At 41.9% G+C, this 14,544-nt stretch overlaps 1 protein-coding gene across 7 annotated transcripts in view; it reads left to right on the top strand.

Moving 5' to 3' along the window:
* Positions 1–11,579, top strand: part of Dcun1d3 (defective in cullin neddylation 1 domain containing 3) — a 47,578-nt gene extending 35,999 nt beyond the window's left edge. For all 7 annotated transcript variants that reach the window (XM_090357816.1, XM_090357811.1, XM_090357812.1 and 4 more), the window contains 2 exons: positions 6,940–7,475; positions 9,266–11,579. In XM_090357816.1, the coding sequence (XP_090213942.1) occupies positions 7,045–7,475; positions 9,266–9,749 (915 nt within the window). In that variant the 5' untranslated portion in view covers positions 6,940–7,044 and the 3' untranslated portion in view covers positions 9,750–11,579. The remainder of the gene's footprint in view (positions 1–6,939; positions 7,476–9,265) is intronic.
* The last annotated feature ends 2,965 nt before the right edge of the window (positions 11,580–14,544 follow it).

The following is a 14,544-nucleotide window of genomic DNA, read 5'->3' as shown; positions in this document are numbered from 1 at the left end:
ATGGAAGCTGGGAAATCCTCTTATCCACCCAGTTCTGGGCCTCCCTCAGCAGCAGGAGCCGAGCAGCAAACTCTGGTGAGTCAGTCAGCCTGGCAATGAAAGAGTTGCCAATCAGTGAGCATGTGGGGTTTGTGTAAGTTTGGGCCTTTTGTTTCTTTCAGCACTCCAGTCTTTAGAAACACAAATCTGGAAAGCAGGCCCTCCACATGGTACAGTCCTGCTTATTTTGAGATAATTCTGCCGGAACAGTTGCTTCTCTTGTATGATGGTCTTCCAAGAATTAACCCATTGCTTTTAAAACTTGAATACGTTGTGCTTATGGCTTACTACTTACTCTTTTAAAGACTAACACTATAAAAAACTAACAACAACAACAAATCCCACCTGGGTCTCCTTTTCATGCTACCACAAGTCTTTTTAAGGATTTTTATTTCGTTAATGAAGCAGACTTGTTTTTTTTTTTTAAGTTTTTAAAATTGTTATTATAGATAGCTGGGCACCAGTGGATCATGCCTAAAATTCTAGCTGCTTAGGAGGCTAAGATCTGAGGATTACAGAGCAGAAAAGTCTGTGAGAGTCTTATCTCCAATAAACCACTCAGAAAATACTGGAAGTTTTTTCTGGTGCTGTGGCTCAACTAGTAGAGCACTAGCCTTGAGTACAAAGAGGCTCAAGGACAGCTCTTAGGCCTTGAGTTGAAAGCTTGAGACCTCGAGTTGAAAGCTTGAGACCTCAAGTTGAAACAGTCAAAAAAAAATGTGTGTGTGTGTGTGTGTGTGTGTGTGTGTGTGTGTGTGTGTGTGTGTGTATTATAGAGTTACTTTAAGATGGGCACAGGGGCTCACACCTATAATCCTAGCTACTCAGGAGGCTTAGATCTGGGGATTGCGGTTCACAGCCAGCCCTGGCCCTCCAATTAACTGACTGACACTCCATTTAACCACTAGAACACCAGAAGTGGCACTGTGGCTTAAGGGGTAGGGTGGTAGCCTTGAGCTGAAGAGCTCAGGGACAGTGCCCAGGCCCGGAGTTCAAGCCCAATGACTGACAAACAAATGTTTTTGTAAGTTATTAAAAAGTTATTGCCGGGAGTTTGGCCTAGTGGTAGAATGCTTGCCTAGCATGCACGAAGACCCGGGTTCGATTCCTTGGTACCACATATGTAGAAAAAAGCCGGAAGTGGTGCTGAGGCTCAAGTAGTAGAGCTTTAGCCTTGAGAAAGTCCAAGGACAGTGCTCAGGCCCTGAGCTCAAGCCCAGGACTGGCAAAAAAAAAAAAAAAAAAAAAAAAAAAGAAAGAAAGAAAGAAAGAAAGAAAGAAAAGTTATTATAAAGGTGATGTACCAAGGGGTTACAGTTACATAAGTCAGGTAAAGAGTACATTTGTTGGCTGGAAATGTGGCTTAGTGGTAGAATGCTTGCCTAGCATGCATGAAGCTTTGAGTTCAATTCCTCCAGTGTCACAAACACAGAAAAAGCCACAAGTGGCCCTGTGGCTCAAGTTGTAGAGTGCTAGCCTTGAGCAAAAAAATACTAGGGGACAAGGCCCTGAGTTCAAGCCCCAGGACTGTTCTCCCCCCCTCCAAAAAAATACATTTCTTTTTGGATAATGACATTTCCTTACCCCACCCCAGTTTTTTCTTCCCCTCCTCACCCAAGAACTGCAGTTCTCTTAAGGGCATGTGTGGACATGTCTTTGTGGGTCATGCAGTTCTCCTTGAGGGTGGAGAGACACACCCTGATATGATGACCTTCCTGTAATCACAGAGATAGTTCTTGCTTTATTTTATACACCCAAGAGTTTACTCAATTGAGAATTCCTCTGAGACACAAGTCTCAGTTTATCCAGGAACCAAGAAGAGGAAACAGTTTTTTAGGTTAAGTTTCACCTTTTATTTCCCCAACTGTCAGACACTTAAGAGCTCTGAATTTGCCTATGAACTGTAGAGGCCCATATGAGACTGACTTTGATATTGTTGTACAGAAATTTGATCCAGAGATACAGAACAGCCACATTTTGAGAGAAGTCTTTATTAGACTCTTATTAGATACATTTTGAGAAGAGTCCTTATTAGAAAGCTCACAACTGCAGGCACATTCCTGTTCCAAAGTGCAGCTAGCACAAAGCTTATAAAGGCAAAACCCACATGATTTGGGTGGGGAATTAAAAAACTAGCTTGATAAAACAATCAGGGGCTTTGGGCAAAAATTCCCTGGAGCTAAACTGCACATCATCAATTCAATGAATGACCTATTTTCATCACCAGATTCATCCACTGCTATGCCAAGATGGAGCCAGTTAGACCTAGGATCCATATTTCAATTTGTTTGGAATCTGCTAACCCTCTTAAACTTTTGTGGCTCCCATTTGTAAGGAAATGGAAAGACTTGGAAAAAATCATGTCAAGTAAGCCAGACCCAAAGGAACATAGACTCAATGGTTTCCCTCATTTGCAATAATTAGCACAAACTTAGGACTCTCCTAGCAGAGGATTACAGTAGCTTGAACCCTGGATACATAAGGCCATATAGGATGAGGCTAAATTAATGGACCGCCAGGACATGGAAACAAGAACTTAATTATGAGTGACTGTTGTTCTAAATGTACTATGTTTTTTTTTTTTTTCCTCTCTTGTAGACCCTTGGTTAATCGCATATTGTTACAGTATCTGACTTTGTTACCTGGTATAGATATATATTTGAAATAGGAGGGGGGAAAAAGATGAGGGTAGGGAAATGGGGACAAAAACATGAGAAGGGGTATCAATGTGTGAGAAGTAATTTACCTTCTATCTGGCGAATATAACTAACCCCTCTAAACATTAAAATACAAAAAATTTTTTAAAAAAATTTTGTGGCTCCCACTCCACATTTCTATTAACGGTTCCAGTGGCCGCCATTATTCTGTTGCTAGTGCTACAGTATAAATGGACTGCTAGAAAACTAGTTGAAGGAAAGAACTTGTTCTTGAAAATACACGGTAGATTTCCTTTGGCTCAAAGTTCTAGCAATGTGTGTGTCTTTGCCCTGCAGACAAGGATCCTACCACTTGAGCCACATCTCTAATCCTTTTTGGTTGTAGATTATTCATTTGAAAGGGCCCCTATCTTAAAATTTCCCAAGCTAGACTTAGACTGGGATCGAAAGTGTAGGCTGCTATACCCATCCTTCTGGCAGTTGATTTAAAAAAAAAAAAAACTTTATTTTTTTAAATTAGGATATATTAGTTTACTGAGGGGGATTTCATTGTTATACTTCCACATAGGCCAATGTATGGGCCAACAATATATTCCAATCAGTCTTACCTCCTCTATTGCTGCTCCCTCTTCCCATCCCAATACAGTTTCGACAGGTTTCATTGTTTGACTTTCATAATGCAAATAATCTATTTCAACCATACTCATTTTCCTTTAAAATATATCTCAAACTCCTTTACCCTCTCTTATCCTTTTTCATTTACCTTTTCTCTCTTATGTAGTGCCTTAGATTCATGATTCATGTTCTGTGCTTATATAAAGTAATGTAAATGGATATGTGTTTGTTTTTTGGTTTTTTTTGTTTTGTTTTTTTTTTTGCCACTCCCAGGGCTTGAATTCAGCGCCTAAGCACTATCCTTGGGCTTTCTTAAGGCTAGAGCTCTACCACTTGAGCCACAGCATCACTTCCAGCTTTTTCTATGTATGTGGCACCAAGGAATCAAACCCAGGTGTTCCTGCCTGCAAGGCAAGCACTCTTACCACTAGGCCAAACTCCAAACTCCTCTCCCCACTATGTATGTCTTTTAGGTCTAACTTCCACATGAGTTAAAGTTTTGTTTTGGGGGGGTTGTTTTTTTTTTTTTTTTTTTTTTTTGGCAGTTCTAGGGCTTGAACTCAGGGCCTGAGCACTGTCCTTGGGCTTTCTCAAGCCATTTATGTGGTACCAAGGAATGGAACCAAAGTCTTCATACCTGCTTGGCAAGCAAGCACTGTAACACTAGGCCAATCTCCCTGCCCCAAATATTTTGCGTTTTGAGCTTGGATTGTCTCACTCAATATTGGTCTATCATTTAGTTTCATATATTTTCCTGCAAATAACATGACTTCATTTTTCTTTGTGGCTATATAATATTCCATAGTATACACATTCCACAGTATGTTATATAGTTTCTTTATCCATTCATTTGTTGGTGGACACCACAGCTGATTCCTTGTTTGGCTATTGTGAACAGCATTGCAATAAACATAATTATACAAGTGTTTTTTCTGGTATGTGGGTTTACTTTCTGATATATGCGGGGCAGTAGTGATAAGGAAAGTCTGTTTAGTACTTTGAATAACCTCCATATTGATTTCCATAGTGGTTGCACTAGTTTACATTCCTACCAATGGTGTATGAGGGCTAGGCCTAGAGCCCTTACCCTTGCCAGCTTTGTTATTGTTTTGAGAGTTGTTGCTATTCTGACTGGGAAGAGGTTGAATCCGGGGTGATTTTGAATTGCATTGCCTTTCTAGCTAAGGATATTAAACTTTATTAGCCATTTGTATTTGTTCTTCTGAGATGTATTTAGTTAATTTGCCCATTTATGAATTGTATTATTCTGGTTGTAGTTATGGATATTCTTTGTATATTATAGACATTAATCCTTTATTTAAGTAGCTTGCTAGAATTTTCTTCTAATTCTGTGAGTTGCTGAGAATACAGGAATGGGCTACCACACCCATCCTTCTAGTAATGAAAACTTTTTGGGGGGAAGACTGTGACTTTCCTCTACATACATACAATATATCTTGAGCAAACATGCCCGCCCATCATATTGTCCTACCTTCTGCACCTTCTGAAAGGCTTCGTTGTTCTATTTTCATATATGCAAATAATCTTTCACATTCTCTTCATGTATCCTCTGTTTCCCCTCCCTCTCCTATAGATACTCCTCCAGCATTTTTAAGTGTGTATTAATTGTACCAACAAGTTTCTAGCAATTAATGTACTTTGTTTCCCTGTACTGGGGCTTGAACTCAGGGTTTTATGCCTGCCAGACAGGTACCCTGTCACTGATCTATGATTCCAGCCCTAACATACTTATGTTTTTTTTTGGGGGGGGGGGTGGGAAGATGAAATTTCAGTCCTGGACTTAGACATTGTCCTTGAGCTCTTTTTTGCACCAGGCTAGTCCTTTACCACTTGAGCCACAACTCTGCTTCTGGCTTTTTTGGTGGCAACTTGGTGATAGAGTCTCATGGACTCTCCTGTCTGGACTGGATTTGAACGAAGATCCTCAGATCTTATCCTCCTAAGTAGCTAGGTTTACAGACATGAGCTTGTAATCCGATACCTGTCTTAAAGTATCTTTGAGTTACAACAAATACTGAATAAACCACCATGATGAATGTATTATGTATCAGATCAATCAGATCAGTGCAGTCCTCCCCCCCCCCATGTTGGTCATGGGACTTGAACACTGGGGCCTAGGAAACTGTCCCTGAGCCCTTCAGCTCAAGGCTACCCACCCTACCCCTTGAGCCACAGCACCACTTCCAGTTTTCAAGTGGTTAATTGGAGATAAAAGTCTCATGGAAGAGTCTCAGGGACTTCAGTGCCTGGGCTGGCTTTGAGCTATGACTCTCAGATCTCAGCCTCCTTGAGTAGCTGGGATTATAGGCATGAGCACCCGAATAGTGCAGTCTTTTTCAAATGTCAGTTATCCAGTATTTTGCAAATATCAGTTATCCAATCTTTTGCAGTAGAGATAGATGTCTTGCTCTGGAAGGCTGAGCCTATAGTTCTGTCATGTAGAACAATAGTATTTAGCATGCCTTTGGCTAGAAACTTGAAGAGGAATTGAGAAGAAACTCCTTGATCAAGAAACCACTTAGAAGTACAGGCTGGGTGAATGGGTTGTTTAAGTGGGAGGAATAGGGCAGACAAGGGGCTGATACCTGCTCTGGGGGAAAGGCTCAAGAAGAAACCTGGAGAGATTAGACAAACTGCACTCTGCCCATTGTCTAGGGTGCTGCTTGTGAATCTTGACACTTCAGACCCCTCACCTCATCCTTAGGCCATTATGAGACTGAAGATGTCCTAGATCTGTCTGTATTCATTTTAAAAAGAAAATCTAGCCAGGCCCCGTAGCTCATGCTTGTAATCCTAGCTATTCCGGGAGGCTGAGATCTGAGGATTGTGGGCCAAAGCCAGCACAAGCACATAAGTCTGTGAGCCTCTTGGTTCCAATTAACCACCAGAAAACCGGAAGTGGGCATGGTTCAAGTGGTAGAGCACTAGCCTTGAGCTGAAGAGCTCAGGGACAGTGCCCAGGCCCAGAGTTCAAGCCTCACAACTGAAAAAAAGAAAAAAAAAGTATGGACATAAGGAGCTTAGACATTAAACTTTATATTTGCATTGGCATATTCTGGCTTAACCCAAGTCCAAATCGCTTTCCATGTAATAGTTAAGTTGGCAAAACAGTTCATCTGGCACATTTTCATCAGAACTGTGTTCTGCACATGAGTCAGGCTCTTGGAACCTGGGCCACTTTAAGAATTCTAAGAATTGAGGGGCTGGAAATGTGGCCTGGTGGCAAAGTACTTGACTAGCATGTATGAAGGCCCTGGGTTCAATTCCTCAGTACCACATACACAGAAAAAGCAAGAAGTAGTGCTATGGCTCAAGCGGTATGGCTCTAGCCTTGAGAAAAAGTGCTTAAGGACAGTGCCCAGGCCCTGAGTTCAAGCCCTAGGAATGGCAAAAAAAAAAAAAAAAAAAAGGTTAGGAATTTCACATGTTGGTTTTCCATGTGTCCCACGCTACTGAATTTCCCAGGGGAAGTTACAAAGCTAAATTACAAGGTAGATGATGTCTTCCTTGTCTTGTCACTAGAATAGCAGTCCTTGGTATGGAGATGGGGTGGGCCTGTACCTCTTGCACACCTATCCAGAGATGACCGTTTTCTGTTTCTTTCCAGGTTGGCTGGCTCCTCTGGCTGATGGCATGTTGAGATACATGGACCAGTGGCAGCAAGGGCATTTAATCTGGAGGGGGCCACTCTAGAGGCCCTGCCACCACCATCATGGGCCAGTGTGTCACCAAATGCAAGAATCCCTCATCAACCCTGGGCAGCAAGAATGGAGAACGGGAGCCCAGCAGCAAGTCACACAGCAGGCGAGGTGCAGGCCACCGTGAGGAACAGGTGCCACCTTGTGGCAAGCCAGGTGGGGATATCCTCGTCAACGGAACCAAGAAGGCAGAGGCTGCCACTGAGGCCTGTCAGCTGCCCATGTCCTCGGGAGATGCTGGGAGGGAGTCCAAGGCCAATGCTGAGGAGTCTTCCTTGCAGAGACTGGAAGAACTGTTCAGGCGCTACAAGGACGAGCGGGAGGATGCAATTTTGGAAGAAGGCATGGAGCGTTTTTGCAATGACCTATGTGTTGACCCCACAGAATTTCGAGTGCTGCTCTTGGCTTGGAAGTTCCAAGCTGCTACCATGTGCAAATTTACTAGGTAAGTCACAAATTCTTGTCCGTAGATGAGCAAAGGAAGAAAGGAAGCACCATTGGACAGATATCTGGGTTGGTTTCATAGGGTTTAGGATATTTGTGGTATTGATTCCCCCACCCTCATCCCCCCCCCCCACTTTTTTTTGAATCATTTTCTCTGAAACTTAAATGTTGAAAGTTTTTTGTTCTGGTCCAGAGAATACCCTCAGACTCTAAGGGTTCAACAACTGCATGCTTGTTGCTTTGGCTAATCTACTGAATAGGAAGGTTGAGGCATTTGTATTTTGATAACACTCCTGTTGTTTTTTCTTTTCTTTTTGTGCCAGTCCTAGGGCTTGAACTCAGGACCTGGACACTGTCCTTGAGCTTTTGTGCTCAAGGCTAGCACTCTACCACTTGAGTCACAGCTCTACTTCTGGCATTTTGATGATTAATTAAAGACTTTCTTGCCTGGACTGGCTTTGAACCGCAATTTCACAGCCTCCTTAATAGCTAGGATTTGAGGCACGAGCATCCAAGCACCTGGCTGTGTCCTTCACCTGTGAATACACTATCACATGCTGACTTGATGTTTATTATCTGCCTATTAAGGACCTGGTACTTCTATACCAATGCAGTGAATGCTCTGGGATATCCTTTTGTCACTAGAGATGCCAGTCATCCCTTCTAGCTGTGAGCATATTGCTTTGAGCCAGGCCTTTGTGCATCGAGGACAGCTGGCCCCTGTAATCAAGCAGTAGTTACAGATGGGCATGTGTTCCTACAGAATTTGTCTGTGGGGGGAGGCCCTGATAGGTGTGGTTTGCAGAGTGAATATGAACCAGCTTTGAGACCCAGCTATACAGATTCTAGTTTATATCTGTGGCCTCCTTGGTAACTTAACCCTGACCAAATACCTCACCTCTTCAGCAGTCCCTGAGATGACCACTGATGTGTAAGCTGGGAGTGCTATACAAATGATAGAAATACATACATAGGCTGGGGTTGGGAGTTTGGCCTAGTGGTAGAGTGCTTGCCTAGCATGCACGAAGACCCGGGTTTGATTCCTTGGTACCACATACATAGAAAAAGCTGGAAGTGGTGTCGAGGCTCAAGTGGCAGACCATTAGCCTGAGACGCAAGCCCAAGGACAGTGCTCAGGCCCTGAGTTCAAGCCCTAGGACTGGCAAAAAAAAAAAAAAAAGAAAAGAAAAGAAGAAATACACAGGCTGCTGGTACAGGCCTGTAATTCCAGCACATGGGAAGCTGAGACCAGGAGGCTGAGGATCGAGAGGCTGAGGCAAACCTGGATTATCTAATGACACAGCCTATCTCAAAAACTTCTAGTTTTTAATAGCACAGCTTTGCTCTCTGGTAACAGAACTACTCAGGTTCATCCAGAATATTTGGCTCCAAAAGACCCTCTTGGTAGTCACCAAAAATAAACCCCAAACAATCCACAGATAATCAAAAAGGCAGGAGGAAGTCTCGCAGTCTGGGAGGAAAGCCTGCAACTTAACCACTGTTTGCAGAATGGGAAACATTCAGGCAACAGGAAACTCGAGTTTATGTTTTGTTCATTGCTTACTACCTGCCAGGCACAGTTAGATGCAGTTAGTATCTGTTAACTAATTGAGTCATCAACAAAACCTTATAAAGTAAGACGATAGACACATGGCGTGTGACTGGAGGAAACAGAACTAGTTAGTGGAGGAGATGGATTTCCACTTCAGGCCCAGGCCTCACACCACTGCACTCTATTGCCACTCAGTAAATATCACACTGATTAATTGTGCATTTCCCTTTCCGTTATAGGAAGGAGTTCTTTGATGGCTGCAAAGCAATAAGTGCAGACAGCATTGATGGAATCAGCGCTCGGTTCCCTAGCCTCTTAACAGAAGCCAAACAAGAAGACAAATTCAAGGATCTCTACCGGTTTACATTTCAGTTTGGCCTGGACTCTGAAGAAGGGCAGCGGTCACTGCATCGGGAAATAGCCATTGCCCTGTGGAAACTAGTCTTTACCCAGAACAATCCTCCAGTATTGGACCAATGGCTAAACTTCCTAACAGAGAACCCCTCAGGGGTCAAGGGCATCTCCCGGGACACTTGGAACATGTTCCTTAACTTCACTCAGGTGATTGGCCCCGACCTCAGCAACTACAGTGAAGATGAGGCCTGGCCAAGTCTCTTTGATACCTTTGTGGAGTGGGAAATGGAGCGAAGGAAAAGAGAAGGCGAAGGGAGAGTCGCACTTAGCTCAGGGCCGGAGGGCTTTTGTCCCCAGGAGCAGACTTAGTGGCTCTGTCCCAGGAGCAGCTGTGAGGATCTGCAAGCTGCCCTGAAGCCAAGCAAAGAATTGGACCTTTCTGGAAATTACTGAAGATCCGGATATTTTCTACTTTTACACCTTTCTCTGCCTTGTATCTGAAAGGGCTCTAAAATGCTGTATCATGTTTTAGGCACTTTCTTCATTTTCGGTTATTTTGGTTATTTCTTTTTTGGGGGGGAAAGGAATGCCCCAAAAATATTTGAACCTGGCTACATGTTGTGTATCTTTTTTTTTTTTTTTTTTTTTGGAAAGCCTTCAGATAGAATAAGCCTGCCATTTCTTGCACAAATTTAGATTTTGGTTTGTTTTTGTGGGGGGAGGGCATAGAATCGGGTAGGGGTGGTGGAGGAAATGGGTCTGTTTAGGTTGAATTAACATTACAAAATGATACAGTGCCAGATCTCAGTTTCACATACATATATTTTTTTTCCAGGGCAGGTATGTACTGTGTGTAGTGCTGTTTACATGGTTGAGTTTAGGTTGTAATAATTATTTTTTAAAGATTTACACAACTTTGAATAGCAGTGTTAACTGTTTAACCATATTGCATTAATTTCCAGACAATTTAGAACTCTTGGAGAGCCAAGGCCGGCAAGAGTATTTGCAGTCTGGTGACAACGCCCTTTTAAGCTAATTTATCCCAAACCTTTGTTACCCTCACTTCTAGTTCATCCCTCCTTTGTGACCTGTTGCGTTTCATGTTGAGTTTATCATCAACGTGCTGCACGTGTCAGTCAAGTGAGCAGTTTTGTTTCATTTTTAGAACACGTTATACTGAGAACCACTTACATTGAATGCAGAGAAAGCAGTGCTACCTCAGTTTGGCTGAAAGTAGACTTCTTTGATAGTTTTCTTTCTTTGATGAATTTCTGTATTTTCATGTTATGAGTGGAAATACTTTTTCTTTTTTCCATTTGCCTTGGAGCCAAAGTTTCTGTTCCTGGTAGTCGGAGAACTGTGCCGGCCGGCCAGCTGACTTGAAAGAAAACTGGTATGGAGCTCTGCTTGAACTTTTGTTTTTACTTTACTTTTATTATTATTTTTTAAATGTATCAGCTTACTTGTCTGGCAAATGCAGAAGCCTAGGACTGGCTTGATCTCTGCCAAACAAATTATCAAAGTGTATTTAATAGTTCAAAGTGTGCCCTTTTCCCTTCTTGCTGCACCCACGTTGTCACTTAACCCCCCAGGAGTTATTTATTATCTTTTTGTTCATGTCAAGCTCATTGGGGGCAATGTGATGACTATTTAGGTTTACATGACTCCCCTCCCCTTGCCTGTCCCCAAATGTGTGTATATATATATACATATATAAAGTATGTATATATTTTACATATATAAAAATATATATATACACATATATGTATCTATATTCCTGTTTCTTTGCCTGCTAAAACTGGCCATAAAAGAGGGAGCTGCCTTCATTAGCTAGAGTGCTGGTGTGCATAACTGAGGCTATAGTATCTGAATTTGGACCATTTTTACTAAAGAGAACATGAATTTGATAGCGAGGGCCCAGTTCCCTTTGTGCTCGCTTCACAAGGCCAGTTTTTGGCCAAACTGCCACCGGGCCCTGAGGAGCTGATTTGTCCTATCTGGTTTTCGTAATGGGGGCCCTCTTGCTATTTTTCCATTAAAAAATTATCTATATCTATCTATATCTATCTATCTATATATATATATCTTGAAAAACCTGTACTGGAAGGGTGGGTGGCAGGAGCTTGTACAGTTCAGCTTTCAACACTTTGGAACAGATTAAAAAGGGAATCTTTTAAATAAAAACTTATCAAAAATGTTGATACTCGTGAGGTAATGAGTTTGTCTTTTAAAACTTGGGGGTTTTCTCCCCATCCCCACCCCAGGTATATTTCTCAATTTGGGCAGGAATTTTGTGTTTTGAATTTATTAGTAGCCTTATAGGTCTGGGCTCCTGTCATTGTAAAATTGGCTATTTAAGAAGCGGCTGTTAGTTTTTCTTAAAGTGACATCATAGGACACATACTTGGTTTTGGTTTTTTTTTTTTTTTGCTTTTTTTTTTAAATTGAGTACCTGACAGCTGTCCTTTCTAGATGGGCAGACAAAAAAACTTGAGAATGAGCCACAATACCGATTGGAAGTATTAGTTGAAGAACTGATTGAAGTCTTAGGTGTTTCTTTTTGTTCTAGCAAAAACAATACTCAAATCTTAAATCTCCAGTGGCCTCAGCAGCTTATGTGGGTGCAACTGTAGTTGAGGCACTCAGTGAGGTCTTAGAAACCACCTTTTCAACTAATTTGAAACTATCAATTCTGGCTTGGGTAGAAGCTAACATGAGGGAAAGAGCAAGCTGCTCCTATCCCAGATCAGAGTACAAGAAAGAGGTGGCTGAAGACATGGAGGGCTCAAGAACTAGATTCCTTCCACAGCCTCTTAGTTCCCTCGTTCGGTTCACTGAAATGGATTTGGATTTGTTACTCTCTAGCTAGCTGACCGTATAGAAATTACTTTGGGTTTAATTTTTAAAGAGCCATCCTCTTGAGAAGACAAGAAGTGACTTTCAGATCTGAGTCCCTAATGCCTACTAAGGAATTCAAGCCTATGTTATAGCTCTGGGTCTGACCATAGAAAAAGTAGGATTTTGTTTTTTCTCCTGCAGGGGGTTCAAAGTATGAGGCATGGAGAGGGTCTGTAGTCATACTTGTGGGAAACAAAGTCCCTGTGCCTCACAATCTAGAAATGTTTTTTTGTTTGTTTTTCGTTTATTTTTGCTTAGTGGGTGGGTGAGCAATGACTTAGGAAGGCCCAAAGCTGGCTCCTCAGGTAAGCCAGTATACTCATCACTAGCAGTTTTTGGAGACAGGCAAGGATGTGAATACCATTTTGAAAATCTACAACACTGAAGGGTGACTACAGCAAACTCAATCGCTTGGAAATTTGCTTGTTTTTGACAATGACTTTGTGAGAGTCTGTGCTGTTTAACAATGTATTCAAAAGCTGATATGAAGTGTTGCTTTGCTGAATTGCTCTTTCCCCCATCCATCTGCCAAATTTGAATGTATTGTTCTTAATCTTGCTTCCTCTGTAGTGACATTTTGCTAAGCTTCAGCTAGCTGCCTCAGCAGTTCTCTCCCCTTCATCTTGCCAGATATGCCCACATGTGTTATTACTTGGGTCCAGGAATTTGTATGTACCTCTTTTATAAAAGGGGGGGAAACCCTCAAAAAACCTAGAACTGCTGAAGATCTAAATTGTAATCCAACCAAGAGGTTTTGTAGGTATGTAGAGGGTTTGTAGTCATACTTATGGGAAAGAAAAAACTCCCTGATCCTTGCAATCCAGAAATAGGTTTGTTGCTTACTGGGTGGGTGAGCAGTGACTTATGTCTAGGGGAATATACACCACTGAAACTGTACAAGACAGTATTTCCTAGAAGGGTAGGCACAAGCCACCCATGGAAGCCACATAGTATTTGTCTCGGTGTCAAAATAGTCTTCAGGTTGAAGGCTGGAGGGTGTGGGCCAGGAGTTCACTTGGTGGCCTCATCTACCATGTCAAGTTGTACTACATGGTGGGAAGCAACAAAGACAAAGATGTATCAGTCTGCAAATGAGTCTTTTGTAGTTTGGGCTGCTGTATTTCAAATGGAATCTTCACTGAAGCAGGTGGGTTGAAGTATTATAAGCTAAGGGCTGGTGAAAGCTGTGCTCGCTTTACTAATTTGGTCAATATGACTGTCTTAGTAACTGATAATGTTTTAAATGGCTGAAAGGACATATTAAAGCTGTTACTGTTGGTTAACACATGTGACCTCGATCCTCATCTTAGTCATTTCTGAGTCATGTAGAGTCCTGAGAAGTTAGTCCTATGCCAAGCTAGAATTAGCATTATATCCAGTTTAACCTGGCATGGCTACATATTGATATAGGAGGGTCTGCAGGTTCCCCCATCTTTTTTTACCCTTGATATATTTGTAACATACTTCAGTGTCCCTTTCCAAAAGATGGGTTATAGAGTCCAAGGTGGTTTGATGAACATCACATTCTTCCTACTTTCCTAGAAATATAACCTGTTGTCAGATACCTGCTACCATCATTGGGGGTTCCCCTTACCAACACTCAAAATATTTGCTGTGGAAGAAGTCCTTCTGCCCCAGCTCTCAAGCTGTGATTGACTCTTACCTGTTGCACTAATGAATGACTCCCAGGTTTCAAAGGCGGAATGTGAGCATATTACCGCCTTAATTAGCTGAGATGATGAGTCTACTGCTCATGTAGCCCTCCACATTTGTGGATCTCTAGTTCGTGATCAGCGTGTTTGATGTTGTACAAACTTGATGAAAGTTATTTTGTGTTCTCTGCACTGTTGCACTATCCAAATGGCCCCTTGAATATTTTTTATCAACTTGTTACTTTTTGGTCTCTGATGTCTAGTTTTGTTTTTTAATTTGGAAGATTATCTGCTTTTGGATTTAATAAATTTGTTTACCTAACTATTGATATTTATGCAAAACAAAAAACAAGTGACTTTATTTTGAGGGGTTGCTCTTTCAGCATGTCATTGGATAGCCAATCTCTTTGATTTGGAAAACAGTTTGGGTAGTTCAGGATCCCCAAACTCCAAACAGCAGGGTTGACCTTCTGTGCACTAAGTTAATGGGTTGGCCTTTAGGGTCCCTGTGCTTCTTTCTAGACAAATAGTATTACAGTAGGGTTACTACTGAAATGCTCTTTCAAGTAACTGAATTCCTATGTAGAGTAAGTGAATTTGAGCATTGTGTTAAA

Source organism: Megascapheus bottae, chromosome 25 (assembly GCF_031878675.1).
Source record: "Megascapheus bottae isolate mThoBot1 chromosome 25, mThoBot2.hap1, whole genome shotgun sequence".
NCBI lineage: Eukaryota > Metazoa > Chordata > Mammalia > Rodentia > Geomyidae > Megascapheus > Megascapheus bottae.
This window is presented reverse-complemented; position numbering and strand designations above follow the sequence as displayed.